This window comes from Meleagris gallopavo, chromosome 14 (genome assembly GCF_905368555.1).
Source record: "Meleagris gallopavo chromosome 14, MGAL_WU_HG_1.1, whole genome shotgun sequence".
Lineage (NCBI taxonomy): Eukaryota > Metazoa > Chordata > Aves > Galliformes > Phasianidae > Meleagris > Meleagris gallopavo.
Window position 1 is genome coordinate 3,061,971 of NC_139417.1, and position 22,221 is coordinate 3,084,191.

The 22,221-nt window shown below is 51.8% G+C and overlaps 2 protein-coding genes and 1 long non-coding RNA gene across 7 annotated transcripts; 2 read left to right on the forward strand and 1 right to left on the reverse strand.

Moving 5' to 3' along the window:
- Positions 1-202: 202 nt before the first annotated feature.
- NAA80 (N-alpha-acetyltransferase 80, NatH catalytic subunit) lies at positions 203-1,456 on the reverse strand. 2 transcript variants are annotated; one of them, XM_085235560.1, is made up of 2 exons: positions 1,362-1,456; positions 203-952 (listed from the first exon to the last, which is right to left on the reverse strand). In XM_085235560.1, exons 1-2 carry the CDS (start codon positions 1,405-1,407, stop codon positions 246-248), a joined length of 753 nt encoding a protein of 250 aa, XP_085091686.1. In that variant the 5' UTR covers positions 1,408-1,456; the 3' UTR covers positions 203-245. The 2 variants fall into 2 exon arrangements, with proteins under 2 accessions (XP_085091686.1, XP_010716682.1); XM_010718380.4 differs by lacking the exon at positions 1,362-1,456 and adding an exon at positions 1,101-1,273.
- Positions 1,457-6,104: 4,648 nt separating this feature from the next.
- On the forward strand, positions 6,105-7,830 carry LOC104913129 (uncharacterized). Its single transcript, XR_014886377.1, has 3 exons — positions 6,105-6,317; positions 6,469-6,587; positions 6,727-7,830. It is a non-coding gene; the product is annotated as an uncharacterized LOC104913129 (long non-coding RNA).
- A 981-nt stretch (positions 7,831-8,811) lies between these two features.
- SHISA5 (shisa family member 5) lies at positions 8,812-20,674 on the forward strand. 4 transcript variants are annotated; one of them, XM_085235947.1, is made up of 4 exons: positions 8,812-8,969; positions 15,976-16,091; positions 17,083-17,301; positions 18,287-20,674. In XM_085235947.1, the coding sequence occupies exons 1-4, from the start codon at positions 8,959-8,961 to the stop codon at positions 18,364-18,366; spliced, it is 426 nt and encodes a 141-aa protein (XP_085092073.1). In that variant the 5' UTR covers positions 8,812-8,958; the 3' UTR covers positions 18,367-20,674. The 4 variants fall into 4 exon arrangements, with proteins under 4 accessions (XP_085092073.1, XP_085092072.1, XP_010716688.1 ...); XM_085235946.1 differs by lacking the exon at positions 8,812-8,969 and adding an exon at positions 11,529-11,948; XM_010718386.4 differs by lacking the exon at positions 8,812-8,969 and adding an exon at positions 12,046-13,164.
- Positions 20,675-22,221: the final 1,547 nt, after the last annotated feature.

Below are 22,221 nucleotides of genomic sequence, written 5' to 3' on the forward strand. Positions count from 1 at the left end.
AGCTGGGGATTAGGTGGCTGCATGACACAGCAAAGGCAGCACTGATCTCTGCTCAGGGCTGAACACTTCCCTGACCTTCCCGCTCCCGTTCTAGCAGCAGCCAGGTTTGTGCTTAGGGCATGGCCACCCCTTCCCTTGCCCCCATTCTCCTCAACCCCGGGGCTGGTTGTCTGAGCTGGCCCAGAAGAACAGCACCAGGCACTCCGCCCGCGCTCGTTTTTAATCACCAGCTGTGCCCAGCAGCCTCAGATGTTCTTCTTCATCCAGAAGATGGGCAGCCCCCTGGTATCACGGTGGGGGCTCTCCTGCGGGCTCTGGCCACCATCCTCAGCTGGGCTTCCCCCTGCTCGGGATGAGGGTGGCAGAGGGGGTGGAGGGGGGACGGCAGCAGGCGGCAAGGGGGGCTGGGAGGCTGCAGGCACCACTGGGGTGGCAGCGGTGGGGCTGGGAGGTACAGCAAAGGCCCGCAGTGCCGCAGCAGGCATGGCAGGGCTGAGGAAGGGCACGATCTGCACCGGCTCAGCCAGGACAAAGCCCAGGTGGGCATAGAACTGCTGCTTGTCATGAGTGCTGAGGTGCAGGCAGTGGAAGCCGCGGGTCCGGGCGTAACGCTCGGTGGCCTCCATCAACTGCCGCCCGTAGCCTCTGCCCCGCAGTGCCCGCGCCACCACCACGCTCTCCACAAAGAGGCTATTAGGCTGCCCAGCCACACGCGACAGCCGGACGTGTCCCACCAGGCAACGGGAGCAGGCGGGCTCGGCAGGGGCTGGTGCCCGCAGCAGTGCCAGGCAGGTGGGGAAGGCGTCAGAGGAGCGCTGCAGAGCATGCAGCCGCAGCGCCCGGCTCTTGCCCCACTCCTCGGCCAGCAGCTCGGCACAGGCCTCCAGCAGCTCGGGGTGCTGATGCAGGGGCACCAGGCTGAGCTCCTCCGGCACGGGGCTCATTCTTCTCACTGCAGGGAGAGCGAGAAGTAATAGCTCAGCACCTGTGCTGGGATGTCACTACCATCACTCCAACGGGCAGAGCACAGTAGCAGCTTTCTGGCCAGCAAAGTGACAGCCATGCTGTGCTGTGCTGTGCCGTGCCGTGCCGTGCCGTACCATGTTGCGCCGTCCCCTCCTTAGGCACTCGTTAAGCCCCACCTCCCACCGTTGCCGTCCGAAGGCGAAGCCGCACTCAAAGAGGAACCCTGCTGCTAACGGCCCGTGGATTGAGCAACCCGCCCCTCGCTCTCCACTCTCCTCCCCGCTGCCCCGCGGCCGGTCCAGCGCGCACCGCACCGCACGGCACCACCACCGCCACCCCCCGGCGCCGCCCCGCGCTCCACCGCCCACCCGGCGCGGCCCGGCCCCGCCGCTCACCCTCTGCCGCTCCGTCCCGCGCGGGTCCGATCCGCGCCCCGCCCATCGCCCCGCCCCGCGCACCGAGCGCACACCTACCGCAGACAGCGCTCCCTGGTGGACGGAGGGCGCGCGCGTAGAAAGTTCCTACTTAGTTCTGAGGAAGGAGCCGGGGAGAAAGGGGCAGGGTTAGGGTGAGATTTAGGGTCAGGGTTAGGGTGAGATTTAGGGTCAGGGTTAAGGTGAGATTTAGGGTGAGTTTTAGTGTTAGGATGAGGGTTGGGTTGGGGGTAGGGTTAGAGTGGGCAGTGCGAAGTGCATGCTCCTAGCAGCACGGGGAGCCCAAGGCACCATTTCCTGCTCCAGTTGTCCTTCTCTTGTGTTGCAGCCATCTTCACAGTGCTTTTGACCAAACAAACCTCAAAACCCCTCAAAAGGGGTTTCAGATTTCCAGCCTGCCCTTCTGTGGTGTGCGGTGTGCTGCCATCACTGTCCACAAGGGGAATGGTGAAGGGCCATGGGGACAGCAGCAGAGCAGAGGGGAGGATGACTGGGATGAGCTCATGGAAATGGCCATCCTCCATCCACTGCCAAGCCGTTTTGTGCATCTTTCCAGCAAAAGCAAAGTTCATCCCAGCCCCAGCTCTGGAGGCAGCAGTCACAACAGAACTGGAGGGGCTATGGGCCAGGTGGGCTTTGGGCCCTATCATGATTTCAGTAACCAGTCACAGAATAATCCTACCATCCCTCAAAGGGCTGGTTTTAGCTAAAAAAAAAGCCACTTGTTTTTTTTATTTATTTATTTTATTTTCCTTTGTGTGTGTGTGTGTATGTGTGTGTGTGTGTGATAAGCAAAGGACTAACTCCTGTCTGAGCTCTTTCTCCATGGAGCAGGATTGCTCAGGGGCTGAAGCAATGGGGAGCTCTCAGCTGGAGCTGAGGGTCCAGGTAGGGAGTTTTCCTTCCCTTTCCTCCCTAGCTGTACCAGAAAAGCACACTTTTATGTATGATACAGCCGTGGTGCTGTTCAAAGAAGACAAAGAGTGACCCAGGCTACAGAGATGGGGAGATGTGTGCCTGTTGGCTCCTCTCTTTCCTGAAGAGAAGATGGCCGGCCCGAGGTTGGGAATCACTTGGCTTTGGGAGCACTGGGATATGTTCCCACCGCACTGTAAATGAAAACGACAAAGATGCAAAGGACAAATTAATGTATTAAAAGGTCTATTGTTTAATTCTGCAAGTCATTTGAAGGATGGCTGAGAGAACTGGGAATCTTAAGTCTGGAGAACAGGTGGCTCAGAGGAACCGTCATTGTTCACTCCACTGACAGGGGAGAAGCCCACCCCTCTCCTGCAGGAGCTCAGCCACACCAGGCCCTGCCCACCATGGGGATGTGACCCCCCCTCAGGTTGGTGTCCTTCTGCCTGCTCTCGAGACAAGGGCACACTGGAATGGTTCCTGCCGAGGGACTGCCCCAAAGGCCTGGACCTTAGTTGCCTGTAAACATCCACCACAGCGTTATGGAGAAGGTGGGGGTGGAGGAGTGGGGGTAGCCCATGTGGCTCCAGGGCTGTGGTCTCTGGCATGGGGAGCATTGCCAGCAGGCAGAGGGAGGCCATCCTTCCTGCCTGCTGCACGGCCAGCACCGGGCCCCTCACCCTGTGCTGGCTGCAAGAGCCGCTGCCCTCCTGCCTGAGTGCCCTCAGCCCCTGTGAGGTGTGATGGTTCCACAGGGATGGCATAGAACAGCCACTGTGACCCATGGGGTGTGGAACAGAGCAAAAGTTAGCCCTGTGTCCCGTGCCCCACTGTCAGCCCAGGTAGGACTAACATAGCACCAACATTGGCTTGTTTCTCCCCATGGTTCAGGACTGAGGCCAGTGGGGAAGAAGCATTGATCTGCTTGAGGGCCATACAGAGGGACAGGATGGCTGGCTGGATGCGCTGAGCGCAACTGGATGAGGCCCAAGAAGACCAAGTGCTGGCTGCTGCTCTTTGCTAACAACAACCCCAGGCAACAGCACAGCGCTGCAGCACCGCGCCCAGGTGCCCAAGGAGGCCAAGGGCATCCTGGCTTGTAGCGGAAACGGTGCAGCCAGCAGGAGCAGGAGGTGATCGTGCCCCCGTAGCCGGCACTGGTGAGGCCGCACCTCAAGTACTGTATTCTGTTCCGGGCCCCTCACTGCAAGAAAGACATGGAGGCCCTGCAGTGTGTCCGTGGAAGGGCAACGGGGCAGGAAAGGGTCAGGAACAAAAGTCTCCTGAGGAGCGGCGGAATGAACTGGGGCTGTTCAGTCCGGAGGAGGCTCAGGAGAGGCCTCATTGCTCCCTATAACAGCCTGAAAGGCCTCTTCTCCCAGGTAACAGCGATGGGATGAGAGGGAAGGGCCTCAAGTTGCACCAGGGGAGGTCCCCGTTGGATGTTAGGAAGGACATCTTTGCTGAACGAGCGGTCGGGCACTGGCACAGCTGCCCGGGGAGCTGGGGGAGTCAGCGTCCATGGAGGCGTTCCAGAACCGTGGGGATGTGGCACTGAGGGACGTGGGCAGGTGGGGGGGTGGACGGTGGGACTTGGTGATCTCAGAGGTCTTTGCCAACCACAGAGATTCTGTGATGCTGTGAGTCGAGTCATTTATTGTAACGAGAGGTAATCAGCAGCAAGCAAGCAAAAAGTCACGGAAACACCTGAACGCTCGATTGGGACACTGAGGGAGCCACAGGCCCGGTAGCATTCAGGTGGGGCCAGGAGGGTGGACGCATCGCCCGGTGCCTTCAGCAGCACCAACACGCCGGGTTCCAGCGGGGCTGCGTCCGGCACCGGGCCCCTCACCCTGCGCTGGCTGCGAGAGCTGCCGCCCTCCTGCCTGGGTGCCCTCAGCCCCCGTGAGGTGTGATGGTGTTACAGAGGGTGGCACGGAACGGCCACTGTGACACGCAGGGTGTGGAACAGAGCTAAGGCTGTGGGGCTCAGGCCAAGCTCAGTGCGACCTGGTGAGGTGAGCAGGGAGGAAGGGGCTGCCTGAGGCTCCCGAGGAAGGAGGGTTCCCCAGCGCTCGGGGCCGGAGCTGAGCACTCAGCCTCATCCCACTTCTCCCATAGCTTGTCACACAGAGGAGAAAGCCTGGTGTTACTGGGACAGACACTCTGCGAGTGCTCGCCGTTAATGCACACGATGTCCGAGGGGACAAAGAAGCCTGCCAACTCATGGCAGACGGGTGAAAGTAAATATCACTGCGCACAGCTCCCCACCACTGGGCAGAGGGGTGCCGCAGTTGGGCAGTGACTGCCTGCTGGCACCACTGGGCCTGCAGTGCCCCTTCCCCTCCACGGCCTCCAGCCCTGCCCCTCAGCTGGCACAGCTGGCACAGAGCAGCCCCTGGGACAGCCCCTGGGGGCACCTGGCCCCGCAAGGTGCTCACTGCTGCTTCTCTCTCCTTTCCAGCATGTGTGTTGTGCATCCAGGGAGATGCTGACCCAGATATCTATGGGCGCAAACTGACCATCAATGGGATCTATTTCCACAAGTTTTGTGCAGTGAGTTCCTTCACGGCTCCTTCCACCATCCTCCAAACAATGGTTGATCCTTTCTGCCATAACAAGATCATGCTCTTCTCCCATACAGCTGTTTGCGGGTGGCCTTCTTCAAGAGGCAACAAGACAGAAGATAAATGATGATATAAGCATGGTTGAGATTATACACATAATCAGGCAGGCAGAGCAGATGGTGAGCACCTGACCGGAACAGGAAGCTTGGTGCCAGGAGAGGCTCGACAAGCTTAGCCTGGTCCCAAGAAAGCAATCCCAGCCCTTCCAACCAGCTCCAAGAGAAATTCCTGCTCTTGCAGACGAGCCCTGTTCACCAGGCAGCTCTGCAGAGTGCCACCCAGCCCTGCCCCCATCCTGTGCCCTGCACAGAGGTGCGGGGCCCACTGTGTAGGGCCTGAGCCTGCTGTTGATGGGAAATGCTCTGCTCTTTCCAGCACTGCTTCATTTGTGGCAAGAGGGGGGCCTTCGTCACCTGTGCAGAGCCGGGCTGTGACCGCAGCTTTCATCTCCCCTGTGCCTCAGAGGGTGAATGCATCACCCAGTACTTTGGAGAGTTCAGGTAAGGGCTGCCAGGCATCGCCTATGAGCCTCCCATCCCTGCAGTCAGGGAGATGTCACCAAACAAAGACACCTCACCGTGACACCTCCCAGCAGCCTGACAAAGCCAGAGCCAAGGCCCGGGGCTCCTTCCTGTTCCTCTGCCCTCCTCGCAGCACTTCTCACCTTGCCCATCCCTCCCATCTTCCCCCAGGTCCTTCTGCAGGGACCATCACCCGCAGCAGGCAGTGGTGGCAGCGCCGGTGCAGGACACAACCTGCATCATCTGTATGGACTCCGTGGGGGACAGCATGTCCTACAGCACCATAGTGTGCCCAGCCTGCCGACACGCCTGGTTCCACCGGGCCTGCATCCAGGTAGGAGCCCTCTCCTCACCCCATGAGCACGGCAGGTGCTCAGCAGCACCAGGTCCAGCTCACGCTCACCCTGCTTGTGTTTCTGCTGCAGAGGCTGGCCCTGTGCACAGGCATTACTTTGCACTGTCCACAGTGCAAAGACGAGGATGAATTTTTTGATCACGTGAACGCCATGGGGATCCATATCCCGTCCAGGTTGGTATCCCATTCTTGGTTCTCCAGGCGTGAGTGTACAAGAGCTGTGCCTGCCCAGGGTTGGCCTCAGCAGGCCTGGCTCTTTGCCGCTCGTGAGCGTTGGCTCAGCTTCACGGAGAAGCTGTAAATGGGGTTGGGAAGTGCAGGGATGGCCTGGGTCTGTCTTACTACAGAGGCAGTGGTTGCTCATCAGATTCCTTCCCTTCTCTGGCAGAGGACCAGTCTGGGAATACAATTCATATGTACAAAAGGGAGACAAGCACAAGCGCTGCGATGCCAGCAACTGCCGTTACCCCCGCGGCAGGGATCAGGCAGGAGAAGGGTGAGTTACCTCAGCAGTCCTCTGGGGCTCTGTGTGGGACTGCAGCCTCACCACAGGCTGGAGAAGCATGGACTGAGCACCAGAGCTATGCCAGGCACTTCCTGGTTCAGGTCACTGTGTCCTCACGGCCACAATCTGTTCTTTTCCCCAGACCCTGGCAGCTGCTCCTCTGCAGCTCCTGTGCTGCACGAGGCACCCATCGGCGCTGTTCCTACCTGAGTCTGAGCAGAAGGACCTGGGAGTGCAACGCCTGTGCTGGAGAGGGCACCTGTAAGAGACAAACAGCCACGTGCTGCTGGGCTGGGGCAAGGCGATCTTGCTCAAGTCTCTTTGGCCCAGAAGGGATGGGAGTCTGTCCCACTCCAGGGCTGGAGTTCCATCCTACTCATCTTCCTTCCTTCCCTTATAGCCTCCAGCAGCAATGTGGACAGCGCAGGCCCCAGCACTGCCATCCAACAGAGACAGGGGCCTCTCCAAGGCCCTGTGACATCACAGAGCAGCAGCAGCTCCAACACCACCAGCCAGGTACCATCGGGGTTGGCTCACAGTTCCAAGGTGCCTGAGAGCAGAGTCCTGTCTAGCCAGTGCAGGATAGAATGGAAGAGAATCTGCTCACGTTTACATCGCATTGGCGATGCATGTAATGAGCTCCAAGGATGCTGTGGGAGCAGCTGTGCTGCAGCCCCGAGTGCCAACAGCAGCACCCCGGACTCTGACAGCCAGGGGACATCAGAGTCCTCGAGGCACTCCCCAGCAGTTGGCTGCAGCCACTGGCGCAGACAGGGACAGCGGGCCCGGACAAGAAGCCGCTCTCCATTGCAGCGCCAGGCCACAGGTTCCCCGAGCCGGCCCCAAAGACACCATGAGAGCAGGCAGGCACCAGCCTCAGATGCTGAGAACTGAACCCATAGAAACACAAGACGGGGAGCACCGCGGTCATCGAGGGTTTCCACGGCAGCTGATAGAAGCCGATCCAGGCAGACAGGCTGGGCCCGGACTCGGAGCCACTTCCCCCTCAAACATCAGGCTGCAGAGACCAGCGGCCAGCCCCAAAGGTGCTGCAGGAGCCGGTCCAGGTGGTGAGGGCCAGCCCAGGGGCGAAGCCGCTCCCGGGTTCCACATCAGGCCCAGAACATCAACCGCCGGCCCCACTGATGTTGCTATCCAGAGTCATCACAGTCCATCACAATAAATCTGAGAGTTCCATCATGCCACTGTCAGTTTTGTTCTTCCCTGCCTTTCCCGAGGTGGGCAGCTTTAGGGGCTGCAACCACGGGCATCTCTTCCCCCCAGCACCCAACCCACTCCTTCCTCCCCCCAGCCTGGTTCAGGCTGAGCTGGGTTCTGGCCTCAATTCCAGCGGGGCGCAGCGTTTCCAACACACAACGTGGCGGAGGCCAGGCTGGCAGCTGCAGCCCCGTGCTGGGGGTGTTTCTGTCATCATGGGGATGTCGCTGTGTTTGGGACACGTGGGCAGCCCCATGGCTGCTGTCGGCTGTGGGGTGGACCAGGACCCGGGCTTTTCTCCTGCATTCGGGCAGTGCCTCAGGTCTGAGAGCTGCTGCTGCTCTGGGGATGCTGCCAGGCTGGGGGTGATGCAACCCATCGAGCACATGAACCACTCATCTCTGTCCCAAAGTCAGGCATCGTGCCTCCTATGCAAGCAATAGCAGTGCTGCCACTGCTCGTAAACCAGATGGCCACCCTTTACTCACTCGCTCCAACTGCCCAGAGAAACAGCCTGCTGGTCTCTTCCTGCACCCAATGTGTTCTCCTAACTCTCCCAGTGCAATGTGCCATCTTTCATGCATTTCAAAAGCCTTGTCGAGACCGGGCAGCCCTCCTGGAGCAGGGGCAGATGTCAGGCCTGCTATCACATGAAGAAAGGCCATCAGCTATTCTGGGTTCCATTCCAATATTTCTCCTCCCACAGCTTCACATAAAGGTTCCACCTGATCAGTGCACAGCTTGATGTCCATAATCTACAGCATCCTGCCATACCCAAGCAAGTCCCGTAATCTGTGCAGCCTCAGCAAATGCTGAGAGCAGTGCCCCGGTTTCTGCCAGCCAGACATCGTCCATGGCCTCAAGCGACTCCACGGCACACGGAGGCAGCAACGACTCAAGGCAGCCACGTCCTGCCCACCTGCACAGCCACTCCTGGATTCAACGTCAGAACGCGATTCCTCACAGCCGGCCCCAGTGACGCCGCGGAAGCAGCCGTGACAAGCCCCACGTGCAGCCCCCGGGCCGCAGCGTCCAGCGTCCGTGAGATGTCCGCAGCGCGAAGCTGGGACATCTCACGCGCCTTTCTCGGTTTCGCTCTTCTCTGCCTTTCCCAAGGCGGGCAGCGTTACGGGCTGGGACCACGGGGCCGCCTTCCCTCCTGCGCTTGGCGGCACCTTCCCAGACCGCGGCCAAGACAGCTCTCTGGCCCCTGATAGCTGGACTGCTATCATCTAACCAAATACTCGAAACATCATTGACCTTTCATTAGTAACCTTTGGCAGCGCGTATCACACCACAAACCCCCCGCCGTCCACGAGGCCAACCGGCCCGGCCGGCTGCCGAGTCAGTCCCGCCCTGCGAGGGGCGGGCAGGCGGCGTGACGCGGCTGGCGTGGGGCGAGCGTGCGGCGGCGATGAGCATGGGGTGAGCGGGGCTGGGGGCCGCGAGGGCTGCGGGGGGCTGCGGGGGGCGGCGCGGGGCGGCGCGGGGCGGGCGGGCGGCGCGGGGCTGAGCGGAGCGGAGCGCTCGGGAGGACGGGGCGCGGGGCTGAGCGGAGCGCTGCTCCGTCCTCTCGGGCTGCGTGCCGCGTTCGGTTCGTTCCTGCCGCGTGTGTAGCTGAAATGAGGCTGGGGAGGGTAGGAGGGGGGAGGAAAAAAAAAAAAAAGGCAAATCGGCTTCCCATCTTCGGGCCTGCGGGAAGTGGCGTTGGGTGTGATGGAGGAAGGAAAGAGAGGAAGATTCTGGGAGGTCTGTTTTCCCGTACGGACGAGCGTAGCTTTTAAGAAGCAGGAAGATCGCCGAGCAAACCAAACCAGCCCTTCGCTTTTGGGGATTTGTTAGAGAGATCCGCGTTTTTGAATGACAAAACACGGGAAGCGGAGCTGAGGTGCCTTAATGGGATTTTTTGCCGGCCTTGCAGTGTCTGAAAAGAGAGTCGTTATTGGCTCTCCTTGAGAAAATGGGCCGGTGGGACTCGTTCGAGCTGCTGCTTTCTTTCAGTTGCCTTGCGGCTTTGCAATACCGATGCGTTGTGCAGAGCGCATCGAGCGTCGCACCGAGCCTCTCCTCGGTGATGCCGCTTTCGTTAAAAATAAAAATAGTTCCACATTCGCAGTAATACTGCTTTTGGAAAACCACCCCGGGGGTGATTGCAGAGGGAAACCGCATCCCGCGTGACTCATGGCGTTCCATGAGCGAGGGGGTTTCCACATCAGGAATGGAGCCCGGGAGCACTTCCCGTGCCCTTCCCGCAGTCACTGGAAGCTTTCCCGTCTGTTTCACACCGCCCAGTATGTCTTCATCCTTACATAAGAAGCGAGCTGTGTCCCTCTGGAGTTGTCTCCGGTTCCTGCCGGTGAGGTGCGCTCCGCCCTGCAGCTCCGTGCCGGGTTCTCTTAAACACAAGTTGCTTCCCAGCGACGGGGTTTGTTTAATGCTTCGCTGTGCAGAAGAAGGGCTGATGTCAGCCGAGACGTCCCTTTGTGCCCCCGGCAGGATGGGCACGGCTCACTCCTTCAGCGGTTGAAGCAGGAGGGGAGATGACAGGAAGCAGCTTGGGCATCCTGTGCAAATACCAGCTTGGACACTGCTCTTCAAGGCGGAGGGAGGGGGGAAGGATTGTTTCCAAATGATAGCGCCTTAAGGCTCAGAAAGCATTTAGTTCCTCATTTTTGCGCCGGCTCTGTTCCTACTCAAGTTACTGCTCCGGCTATCGCTCATAGATCAGGGCTTTATCAGCGCCTTCCAGCTCTGGGAGGGTTTGGCACAGCCGCCTGGGCTCCTTACGGGGCCGGGCCAGGTGCGCTGTCTCCTTGCGGCTGGGGGGACCTGCGGCAGTGATGCTCTGATCCTGCGGCAGTGTGCGAGGGACGGGCTGGCAGCGCAGCCTTCCCGTGTCCTGTCCAGCTGGGAGGTCTCATCCGCTCGTGCTCTTGCTCTTTTTGCAGTGTTTATTCGGAGGGCTTTGGGAAACTCCCGTAAAGCATCAGTTGTCAGTAGGTTTCTTTTCATTGCCGTTCTTCAGTGGTAACTTCCTTCGGTATTTAATACTGAGCTCCAGGTACTGCTGAGGCGGGAGGGCACGGCGCTTTGGGCAGCCTGGTGGGTCCCAAACACAAGTGTGTAACATCCTGCAGTCACCTTTTGGTTGTTTATTGAGGCAATAAATAGCATTCCTTGGCAGTGCCGTAATGACATACTTTCAAGTGCTTGGAAGCACTGTGCTTCCCACAGGACTGCACTTAAAAGCAAATCAAGCATTTTGTACATACAAGTCAGCGTTAACTTGGATTCATATGCTTTCTGTTGTTGGTTAATTCTTAAAGATTATTTGAAGCTGTTAGGTCAAAGTGCAGTCATTAAATTTGTTAAATCTGCCAAACTTCTTCCACACACATAGAATGCCCATATGCCATCTTTACAACTCCCACTGAAGGTGTTTCACTTTCTATTCCTTTTCAACTGGCTTAGCACAGACTGAACTTCCCCTGCAGCGCTGCTTTCCAATACAAATTCTGAGCAGGTTTACTGCATTCATTTTCCCCTCTCGTTCTGCTGTGCTTGGTGCCTCTGCTTTGAGAACTCGTGCAGGAGCAAAGCGCTGGTTCACTGCAACCACGGTTGTCATTTGCATGGTTAACCTGGTTGCTTGGCCTTGGTATGCCAGGTATGCCAGTTTTCCAGCAGCGAGCCTTACTGGAAAAGAAATGAGATGACTCACACCCACTGTCCCACTAATCGCCCAGTGTTTGGGTAGGTAACGAGGCAGGGTGTTTCAGAGGCAGGGTGTTTCAGAACGTCTCTGTCAGAGTCACAGAGGCAAATATTGTAGTTGGCACAGCTGATAATCAGTCATTCTAAACTGAAACACAAACAAGATTACCGTTGTGCGCAGTTAATTGGATTCTGTTCCTAAATGAATTTCTGCCTTGAAATTACAGCTGATGGTGTAATGGATACAGTGATGCCTGAGGAAAGGCTGTGCATCCTTCTGCGATGAGAAGAGGGAGCAGCAGCCTTCTGGGAAGCCTCAGTCAGCAGGGACGGGACACTAGGACATTCTCATGGACTGGGGTTGTGTTCGTTCCTGATCTGTGTGCTGCCTTGCAACTTGGTTCTTCTCTGGAACTGAGAAAATCCATGTTCTTCTGCCCACCCTTGTTTGAAATGACAGCCTGCTAAGCATCCCAAAAACTCAGCAGTTCTAACTGTGGAAGATGCAATTATGCTAATTTGCTGTCTCTCAATTTAGATGTTTTTAGCCGTATGCATCCTCTGTAGGCATGGTAAAAAATACAGCAACGCTGAGCTGTACTGTTTTTCTCCTCCCTGCAGAGCTCTTTCCATATGGCTTGCATTCAGACATGAGCTTATCTCACCAAGAGACTGTCAGAGCAAACACAGGTGGGGTTCTGCAGCTCGAGATGAGAGGAAGTCTGAAGAAGCGTGTCAGTTCCTTGTTGTATAGCCTCATTAATGTATCTCATGTAGACTTTGCTCCAGTCCCAACAACGTGCTTCCAGCTTTTGTAAGGGGGATGACATGATTCATCTGTCCATTCCCCACCAGAGCTGCGTTCTGTGGTTAGCAAAGCCAGTGGGTGTAACCCGGTCTGAACTTCCTCTGATGGTAGTTTCAGGGTGTTTGGCAAGTCAAACGTCAAGCTGCAAAGCATTTATGGTCTGTAGGAGCAGGGATTTCTTAGTTTACGGGCAGCTTTGGTGCTGAAGGTCCGTGGGTTTGCCTGCAGCAGTGTTGGCCCTGCTGGAACACGGTTCTCATGGCACTTCAGCCAGCAGACCTGGGCAAAAATTACATTCATGGCAGCAGCTCGCGCTACAGTGACTTCCTTTACAACAGGGCTTACAAAATGTGGCAATTTTAGGGATTCGAGTGACTGAAAAGTTTTTAAAATGTTACTGGAGTTGAACCTTGAATATTTTCTAAGGCCTTAAATGCGTTTAGAGCATTTCACACTTCCTTCTGGTTCATGTGTATGGTTGAGTTCCCCTGCATGAAAAAGGGCTGCCTTGAGAATTATCTGTGAACCTTTTGGATCCTGGGTTTGGTGGTCCCTCTTTAAGCTGTCACTCGTGTCTCATTCAGTACCTAGAGGGGTGAATCAGGCGCTCATCACCACTCTCCCTCTATGTAAACTCATATGTGATTATCAGTGTACCCTAAAGGTAAGATGAGTCTGCAGGGTATGCTGAGGACATAATGACTTAGAGCTTTCCAAATGCAGGAGAAGGGTAGAAGGGGAGCAAGGCAAAGCCAGTGATAGGACAAGGCAGGGAGTCCTCTCTTCGTATTTCATTTCTATGGATCCTATGGAAACTCACAGTTTGTACTGCGGCGATAAAACTGCTGGCAGGCTTGTCCTTTGTCTTCAGTTAAATTCTTGGCTAAAGTTAGCTTTTATTATGTGAGGAGAGAGAAGCAGGAAATGGCAGTGAATAAGCTCAAGCTGTTTGTAAGCATGTGGTTTATGCAGAGACGATGGTATATCATGCAGGAGTCTGAAAACTTGCCTTCAGAGCGGGACACCAGCAGAGCCCTGATCGTGGGCTGCGGCTGCTTCCATTCCTGCACTGCAACATCTGCGTGCAGGATCCATGGGGTAAGGTGAATTCGAGGTTTGGCTGTTGTTTGGTTTGGGTTTTTTGTTTGTTGAACCACCCAGGAGGTGTCTTTAAGCTGCAATCCTTTGTTTGTTCATTTTCATGTGTGTATGTACAAGGCAGGAGAGCAGTTACTTAGCGTGAATGTTTTGTTTTTTTAATACTTTCAGGGACCTTTCAGAAGAGTTCATGAATTGAAAGCAAACAAACAAAGCAGTGGTTTCTTAGCAGAGAGGGGTACAGACTTTCTGGAGCTAGCACACAGCAAGAGTCTTTATACAGTGTGTGGAGTATCCCATCTGCTAGAGCTCAAACCGAGCTGTTTTGGCCTCTCTCGGGTACCACCTTCTATCTTCTTCTGAAGCCTTCCTGTGCTTTTTTCAGTAGTTTTACCCGTGGGAGTCCCGTGGGTCTGTAATTACGTAGCCTGCGTCGTTACAGTGTTAGCAGATGTGTGGTGGGAGATGCTCGGGTCAGCAGTCCTTCGGCAGAAGAAGAACAGATATTATTACAGTCAGGTGCACCATTAAGATATGTCAGAAGAATTGCCAAAATTAGCAGTAGAAAACACGAGAAAAAAGTGTATTTATGAAGAGCTCCAGTGTTGGTGGGGGTGTTGTTGCAGTGTACAAGTTCAACACACCTACGGGTTTGTTTTCCTCTCTCAGTGCCTTCTGCTCTCTCAAGAGCCGAGCTCACAGCAGCCCAGCCTGGCAGCAGGGAAGTTCTGCTGCTGCTGCAAGGTCAGTGACAGAGACACCAACAGCAACACCATCGTGCACACTCCCTAGAAGTCCCTGGGAAGAACTAACTCATGCCTGTGTTTTTTCTCCCTGGCTGTTTTTGAAAGCTTATAATTTTGGCCTGCAGTAATCACACAGTCTGCAGAGCCGAATCACAGTGTTCACGTGCAAACCTGGCACACCTGTGCTCTGAATGCGTGTTTCCATTCAGTTCCTTGGAAAATGCGTGCAGAATGTCATCGTGCAGCTGTCATGTCGTTTTAGCTAAGCTACAGACAAATGATGAGAGGGCACCGAGTGTTTCTAAGAACTCGCTGAAAGCAAGGATGTGGTGGTGGTTTGTTTCCCTGAGCTTCGTTATCATCACATTCCTTATTAGAGGGAGTAAAAAAACAGGCAAGGAGAGGAGAGGTGTTTGTTACCAATAAGCCAGAGCAGCCTGTGCTTCAGAGCGACCTGTGCTGCTGGCTGCCAGCTGGTTCGGTTAGCTCTCTTGTAACAGAGCTGAATTTGGTCCTGAAAGATGAACCAAACTGTGCAGGTTTCCTGCTGTGCCTGTTTATGTGTGACGGGTAGGTCTCTCTCCACTTTGTCTTCTCCGTTTCTCAGATTTGTTGAGATGTTGCCCAGCCCTTGGGAAAGTTCAGAAAGGTTTGTTGGCTGCAGAAGAGAAGCATCTGTCTTCTTTGTCATCTCTTTCTTTGGCAAGGGAATCTTTTTTCCTCAGCATCGTTCACTACCAAAAAAGGCCTTTTCCTCCTTAGCTGGGAAGAGCCAGAGGAAGAATCTCCTGTTGGTTGCTAAGGTCCCATCCAGCCTAAGCTGTTCTGTATCTCTACGAAGTCCAAATAAAGCTGACAAGGCACGAATGCATCTTCGTGCTTGTGCAGCTGCGTTGCAGTTATCTGTTTGCTTTCTTGGCAGTGTTTCTGATGCTGTTTCAGTGACTTCAGAAGGCTGCAGCAGTTCCTGCTTCCTGTTCGATGTGGAAATGCTTGGGTGCAGTTACAGTGGGCAAATTGCAGGCGCAGAGCTGGGGCATCACAAGGAAAGCCATCATGCTATGATTAGTACATCACAAAATCCACGCAAAAAATTGTTTGGGATAATACACATTCAGTCACTAATAAAATGATTGTTCTGATTGCATTCTTTAAGCTGTTGTAGAAATAGGGGGAGAAAAAGTGGTGGGACCTCTGCTGGGGAGAAATACACATTTTAGATTGAACCTATTTTGTTTGTCAGCTCTTAGGCTCAGTGTTGGCTCACAGAGAGTTGCTCCAAGGAAGTGAGGTGAGCTCTTGCGAATTTTGGCTGGGCACAGAGTGGATTGCTTTTGCTTTCTTCTTTTAGTGTCAGCGGTACAACCTGCTGGTGTGATTTGTAGCCAGAAATGCTTTTCACGCTGAATGTCTGGTTGGTAGCCAAGCAAAAATTGCTGGGGCTCTGGAGATGCCATTTTGTTTAAAGATATTAAGAGGAGGCTGAACAGGAAGAAAACTAGAGAGTTCTGTAGCCAAAATGTCTATGAAGAAACAAAAACAGGATGGATGTTGAAACAGCTCTCCATTGGTTATTTTAGTGTGTTTTCTTCATTAAGAGCAGCTTCCTGCTATTGTTTCCAAAACTGCTGCCTGATGCATTCCATAGGAAATAAAAATGCAGGAGGCTCTGGCCACCATGGAAGAAAGGCTTCAATTATCTCAGGCATAGCAAACAAATCACATGAGCTGACACTTCAAAGGTCCCAATATTTTGCCTTTCGTTTCATTATTTGATCCCCTAATAAAGAGATACTATTGCCTAGACACTGAATTTCTAAAAAGAGGTCTTTTAGGAAGTTATGTAGCCAGAGAAAACCAACAAGACCAACAACAAGACCAACAAGACCAACAGGAGGACCAGCATAGGCTTGATGCTGAGCACTGAACGTGTTACAGGGTTACTTTTTTCATCCTGTGTGATAAACAGCACAAGGAGGCAGGCGGAGCGGTAGCTGCGGGGAGCTGTGTGGATGGTGGTCAGTTTGTGTGGGACTTACTGCTTCTGCTGGCATCTCTCTTGCAGTTTTGGAACCCTTGTTGCGATTGGAGTGATCGTGTTTGCAGTGATTGTCATTACTATAATTCTGTGCCTCACTTGCTCGTGTTGCTGTCTGTACAAAGCATGTCGAAGACCGCAGCGTAAGTACCTCTTTCTTTTTCTCATCCTGCACAGCTTTGAACATTTTTTTCTGGAAGATTATATTCCTGTAGAAAGGGAAAACAAGGCAGTAATATTTTCTTACTGCTGTGCTACAAAAGTGGCGGTAGGTAAACATGAAAAGCAAGCCTTTAGGTTGCTTAAAACACCGTATTCGTCCTCTGAGATCAAACTTAAAAATGAGCATTTTGAAGGGAAGCACTAATGAGAAGTTGTCTTAATTAAAGTATTAATAAGAGTATTTAGTAAGAGTATAGCTGAGATTATCTTGCATACAGTCAGAAGCAGTGAATGTGTTTATGACAAGACCGAAATCTGGGTAAAACAAAAGGATTGTTTTGTTGTTCCCTGCGCAAGAAGTAGAGCCTTGAACATTTGTAATTGTGGAATTAAGGTGAAGGTCACGAAAACAAATGTTGCAGTTCATTAGAAAGTGCTGTGCTGCAATAAGAGAGATGAACCAATAACCCACTGTCCTCCCTTCCTGAGATTGATGTTGATTTGCCTTTCTGACTGTTCCTGAGAGGCATAGATGTGTTAGCATACGGACTGCGTATGAAAGGAAGCCCATTTGGCAAACCATGACAGGAAGGGGAGATCTGTAGCACCTTTATCCTTTAAAACAGAAAGCATTTTTAAAATTACGTAGTTTTTCCAGTCTTTTACCAAATGGTGGATCGCTTGGCTGCAGGGTTCAGACCAAGGAGAGATTTCTTTGGTCTTCGTGGCTGAGAACCAAGGAGGGAAACCTTGGTTCATGTGAATCTTACTTCCACTTGGGTCAGTGGAAGGATATTCTGAGGAGAGAATTTCTAGAACCGCCGTGGAGCTTCGAAAATGAAGTTGTCCCAGATTTTAGAGTAAGGAATGAATTTCTGGAAGGAGAATGTGCTTTTAGTTCCTGCCGCGCGCTGTCCCAGCGAGTCTCCGAGAACCACCAGCACTAACCACGTTCCTTTGGGTTGTTCGTAGCTACTGTGACCACCACGACCGCTACAACAGTGGTTCATGCCCCGTACCCACAGCCGCAGGGAGTGCCACCCAGCTACCCCACAGCTCCGTACCAGGGATACCAGCCCGTGGCCATCCAGCCACAGCCGGGGATGCCAGTCGCATCCTACCCTGCTCAGTATCCTCCCCCCTATCCCATGCAGCCACCGGGACCCCCAGCCTACCATGAAACAGTGGCAGGTAAGAATGTTTTGATAGCGGGATGCTTTGGTAATGTAGAGCAGAAGTAGAATGTTTTAATAATTTAATTGAAATTTCATATTAAAATCAAAGTCCAGTTAACACGTAACGCAGTCTTAATTCTGAAGGTTAACCTATACGCAGGTGGCTTTTGCTAGTATTTTTATTTTATTAATCATTGTTTTTATAGAGAGAATATCCAGACTGATCAGCTTCAGACAACTTTGTCGATGGCTGGCAATTAGAATTGCCAGGTTCTTTTTCCTTCTGCTTGTCTTCTTTCATAGCATGGCATTCACGTAGCTTTACTGTTGGTGATTCTGTCTTGTGCTAGTAATAGCTGTTCTCTGCAATTGGCTCCCAGCTATTCAGAGGCCAAAACTAGAATCACTGAATGATGGAGCTGGGTTGGAAATGACCTTAATGATCATCCATATCGCCAGTCTGAAAAGACAGCTTTTTCCTTTATTTTCCTCGCCTATTAGGCAAGGGGCAGTCTTTAATTAGGTCACGTGCAGGAGGGAGAATTCCTCCTGTGTCACACAGGAGCCAAACCCACTCAGCTTGCAAGATGAGCAGCAGATGGCCACGTTTGTGTGTCCTGGCAGTGTGAGCAGGCGCTGCGTTATTTGAACCACCTTGTGCTGCTTGGCAGACCTGATGAAGTGCTGCCTCGGAGCAGCTTGGCTCAGAGTGCCAGAAAGTGAGGATGTTGTCTGAGTGGTACGTTTGTGATTTGTGCCACGCTCTTCAGCCTTTAGCGTGCCTGGGTAGGGGCTGCTTCTTAAAACCAGTTTTAGTTTGCTAGTGAAGTTGTTGACACTTAATAGTACTCCTGAAGGAATCCTGAGGCGGTGCTTCTTCTTTTGCCCAGTGGTTTATTTTCACTTCTCCACATACTGTCACACTGCTTGTGCATTTCTGCAGAAGTTGTTGTTTTAGATGAGCTTGACAAGCCTGTTTTTCCCGTGCTTTGCTTTTGCAGCTGGTGCTGGAGCACCGTACCCCATCAGCCAGCCCCCATACAACCCTGCGTACGTGGATCCTCAGAAGCCCACCTACTGAACAGCTCTGCCACCATGCACCGTGCAGCTGCACTATGTTATCCTGGAAGACAGCAATCTTTTGTCTAAGTAAAGTGAACGTTACCTCCATATCTTCTTTGTTTTTAAGCGCTTTCAGTACTTCTGGCAGAAGTTGTTCATTTATACCTCAAGTAAATACGAAGAGAGATTGTGTTCAGAAGGCAGAAGGGGTGCTGCGGGAGTAAGAACCACAATAACATTTCTTGTGCAATAATTTTGAAGCGTGGTAGAAAGGAATGGTCCTCTGTGAGCAAACACCCAAAGCTGTAGCGATCTCTTGCACAGAATCATAAAAACATAATCTCTGAGAAGCTGTGTGACAAATGTTGTGCTTGTTTTGAGGTTGCTATAATGAGGTCAGCTCCAACCTAATACATTTCATCCATCACTTGAAAGGGAACCTTTCTTGAAACACGTCTGCCTGTGGTGAGAGTAGCGAGCCGTGTTCGGTTGTGTTTGGACGAGTTGCGTTACTCTGTGCTGAGTAGCATGAGTTGGTCACTTCCTTGTTTTATTTCCCAATTTTAAGGCTTACAAACTGCCTTTGTTGGGTGTTTTCTCAGGCTGTTTTAGTTTATAGCTAGAAATTGACAATAGAACCAAACCTTCTGCCATTGCTTAGAACAAACAGGTCAGAAGCTGAAAACCTGGGGGGTTCTTCATTAAAAAATATTGGACAAAGACTCGGTTTGCTTAATAGTCACACGTTGTTGAGTATTTGGAGGGAATAAAATAGCGCCTTAGCCATACATTGAGCAGAAACGACTGTCGGCGGTGTTTTGCCACAGCGAGGGGATTTATTTTGGTTTTATTTGGTTTATTTGGAAACAAATCATGGTTTCTTTAGAGTCTTCTATGGTGCCGTTTCTCTCTGCATTGAAATCTGTGTAGTTCCTTGGTGGAATGCAGAGCATGCTATCCCTCTCTGTGATGTAACGAGTGAAGTAATTTGGACGTATCTCGCACACTGGTTGTACTTGGAGCAGCCTTCAAACCACTTGTCCTGTGATGTTACATTTGAGGTGTATTTCTGTTTGAAAAATAGTGAACTTGAATAACCAACAATGTTGTTTTACCTCATAGGATGGTGGAAGCTGCTGCTGTCAAAGGCAGCCTTCTTTCTCTAACTGATTTTTGGGTCTTTTTTCTAGGTTATTCCAATTATTATTATTTTTTAAAGTCTTCAGGGCATTTCAGGACAAACCTGTACAAAGTTTTTTAGTGTCAGTATTCACAACAAGCCACGTCCCTCTGTTACAGCCTCCTGCTGCAGTTAATAGTGGGAAGCGGTGCCAAGAGGCACTCGCAGAGCAGCCGTGCCTTAGATCCTCGTGTTCCTCCTCTTTCCTGCCCTGCAAGCCAAAAAATCAGGCAGTGCTTCCTTACACTGCTAAGAGTTCTGTGAGAACACCCAAAAATGGGCAGTGATTCCCAAATGGAGGATCTGGGATATTTGTGTAGGGGAGGGCACTACGTAACTGCAGAAGCAATCCCTTTTCTGCAGAACAACTTGCCCACATGTGTTTGTTCATGCAGGACAGCAGAGACTCCAGCAGCTTGGTTGGTGGGTGTATGGATGGATGGGGGGAGGTGGGAGGAGGTGAGGGATAGGGTTAAGGAGCATGAAAACTTACACCTTTCCTTCAGCGAACATATTCTGATGATAACAGTGTTCAAGTGAAGAGAAAAAGCAGTTCTGCACGTGTTAATAATTTAATTGTAGTGTCACTGTTACAAAACTGGATGTAAGAAGAGAAAATGGCCTGCTTTCCCCGCTTCAGAACTGGAAGACTTAATCAGGTTTTGTCTTAATGTATCAATCAGTGTCAACCACGTGGTGTAGGACCAAATTTTATTACCGCGGTGCAATCCAATTAAACTTCTTTTCTTATGGTTAAGCAGATGTGGCAGTTAGATAAATGATGGAGAATCTGGCCCATAGGTTGTCTTTCAGGCACTGCTCATGCTTTAGTCCCAGTAACCAATGTCTTCACACGCAACCAGTTACCCACCATTCAAATGGCAATTCCCATTTTAAACATTGAGTCCAATCCTTTTTTAATGCTGTAAGTGCCTTTGTTTCAGAAATGTTCTGTGGAATTAAATACAGTACCGTACTCTGTCATGCGGAATTTACTAGAGAACCTTGACTTTATTACATACTGTAAACTAGCTTTGTATGTTGTTTGTAGTTTAAACGGAAGTCTTCAAAAGAAATGGCATAAACTCTTTGCACCTTTGTAATAAATGCAGTGTTTGAAATATATTCTATCATTTTTGTTTTCTTAGCCTGTCCGAGTATTATTTAAGTTACGTTTTAATCGTGTCTGCCATCAAGCATGTATTGTGAATATCTCTGTTTGGTTACGGGGTATGAAATCCAGTGACAGCTACGTGGCACAACACCGGGAGGATGGTGCGAGCTCCTGACAGTGTTCTTCAAAGGTAATCTGAAAGAATTGCTTCTAACCTCAACTCCTGACTCTGAACACGACGACTGACTAATTCCAAGATCCTTGAGAAGTCTGTTGTGGACAAGATGCCTTTGGATCAAAGTCTGATACCTTTCTCACGCATGTTGACTTCTGCTGAATGCCGTACCTCATTTTTCAACTGCTCCACATGGGCATGTGATGAGTGATGCTTTCTGGTCCATGTGAAAGCATCGTAGCCGATGGTTTTGTGTATTCTAAATCATTTAAAAATGCTTTTGAAAGCATTAATCCTGACTTATTAGTCCTTCAGTTGAAAATACCTGCTTTGGGCAGGCTAAGGATGCTTTCAGTAAGACACCAGGTAATACTGAGTTGGTTGGTACTTGGTAGTCGTGATGGCTTTGAATTGTTAGCTAAGTTTCTTAAGAAGGATGTAAATACATATATATTTTTTTTCTTACTTCACATTTTCTTAACAGGATTTCTATTAGTTCGTTGATGACAGAAGCCAAAATACATGCTCCCTAAAAACCTAAATCTGAATCTAAACTAGAAAACAGATGTAATTTCTAACCCACACATTAATTCTAACCGTAAGTTGCAGTTATCTCTGATGCTTGGGTTAGGGTTAGCTGTTTTTCTTCTCCCACAAATTATTTAGTAGCTGCGTCTGTGCAGCACGGATGAAACTGAGAAGTGACATCCTGGTGCTGTTTGCAGGAAGGAGGTGTGCATGGCTCTGAGAGCGGAGCTGCTGCTTTGTCCGAAATGTCCCGGTTCCCTCTTACAGTCACTGAGTGCATGACAAATACCTTCACCCTCTAAACCTGAAGCAAAACGTATAGCAGAGCAAAACGCTGAACTAAAAACTGGAGAGCCCAGAGTTAGGTGAGGAGCACATCTGTTTGCTTGGAGCTTGCTAAGGAGCTTGTAATCAGCAGCTCCTTACGTTACAGCCCAAACTGTTCCAGAACAAACCTTGGCGTGCATCTTAAAAGCCACGGCAGGGTTGGATGGAAGAGCTGGACACAGAGAAAGGGAAAAATGAAGTAGGTTTTGCCAAACGAGCCATTACATCCTGTTTTTTTCAAGTATGGAAACATATTATCAAATCTAGGCATGTCTGATTGCTTGTCAGGTCTGCTTTTGTCCTCTGATGACTGCTGGGCCTCACTGTTAGTAGCATGCATTGCAGGAACCGCATCAGCTCATAGGTAAGCGCTGTAGGAAGGAACGCTGAAGGTGAAAGGTGCTTTTCACAGTTGTTGCTTGGATAACAGATCCAGGCTCTGGCTCTGGGAAGGGAAAAGCATCCTGCTGGCTGTGGAATGGCAGAGGTTTGCTGTGCTGGACAATAGAACTGAAGGAAGAGCAGTGCAAAGCTGATACGTTGTTGGGTG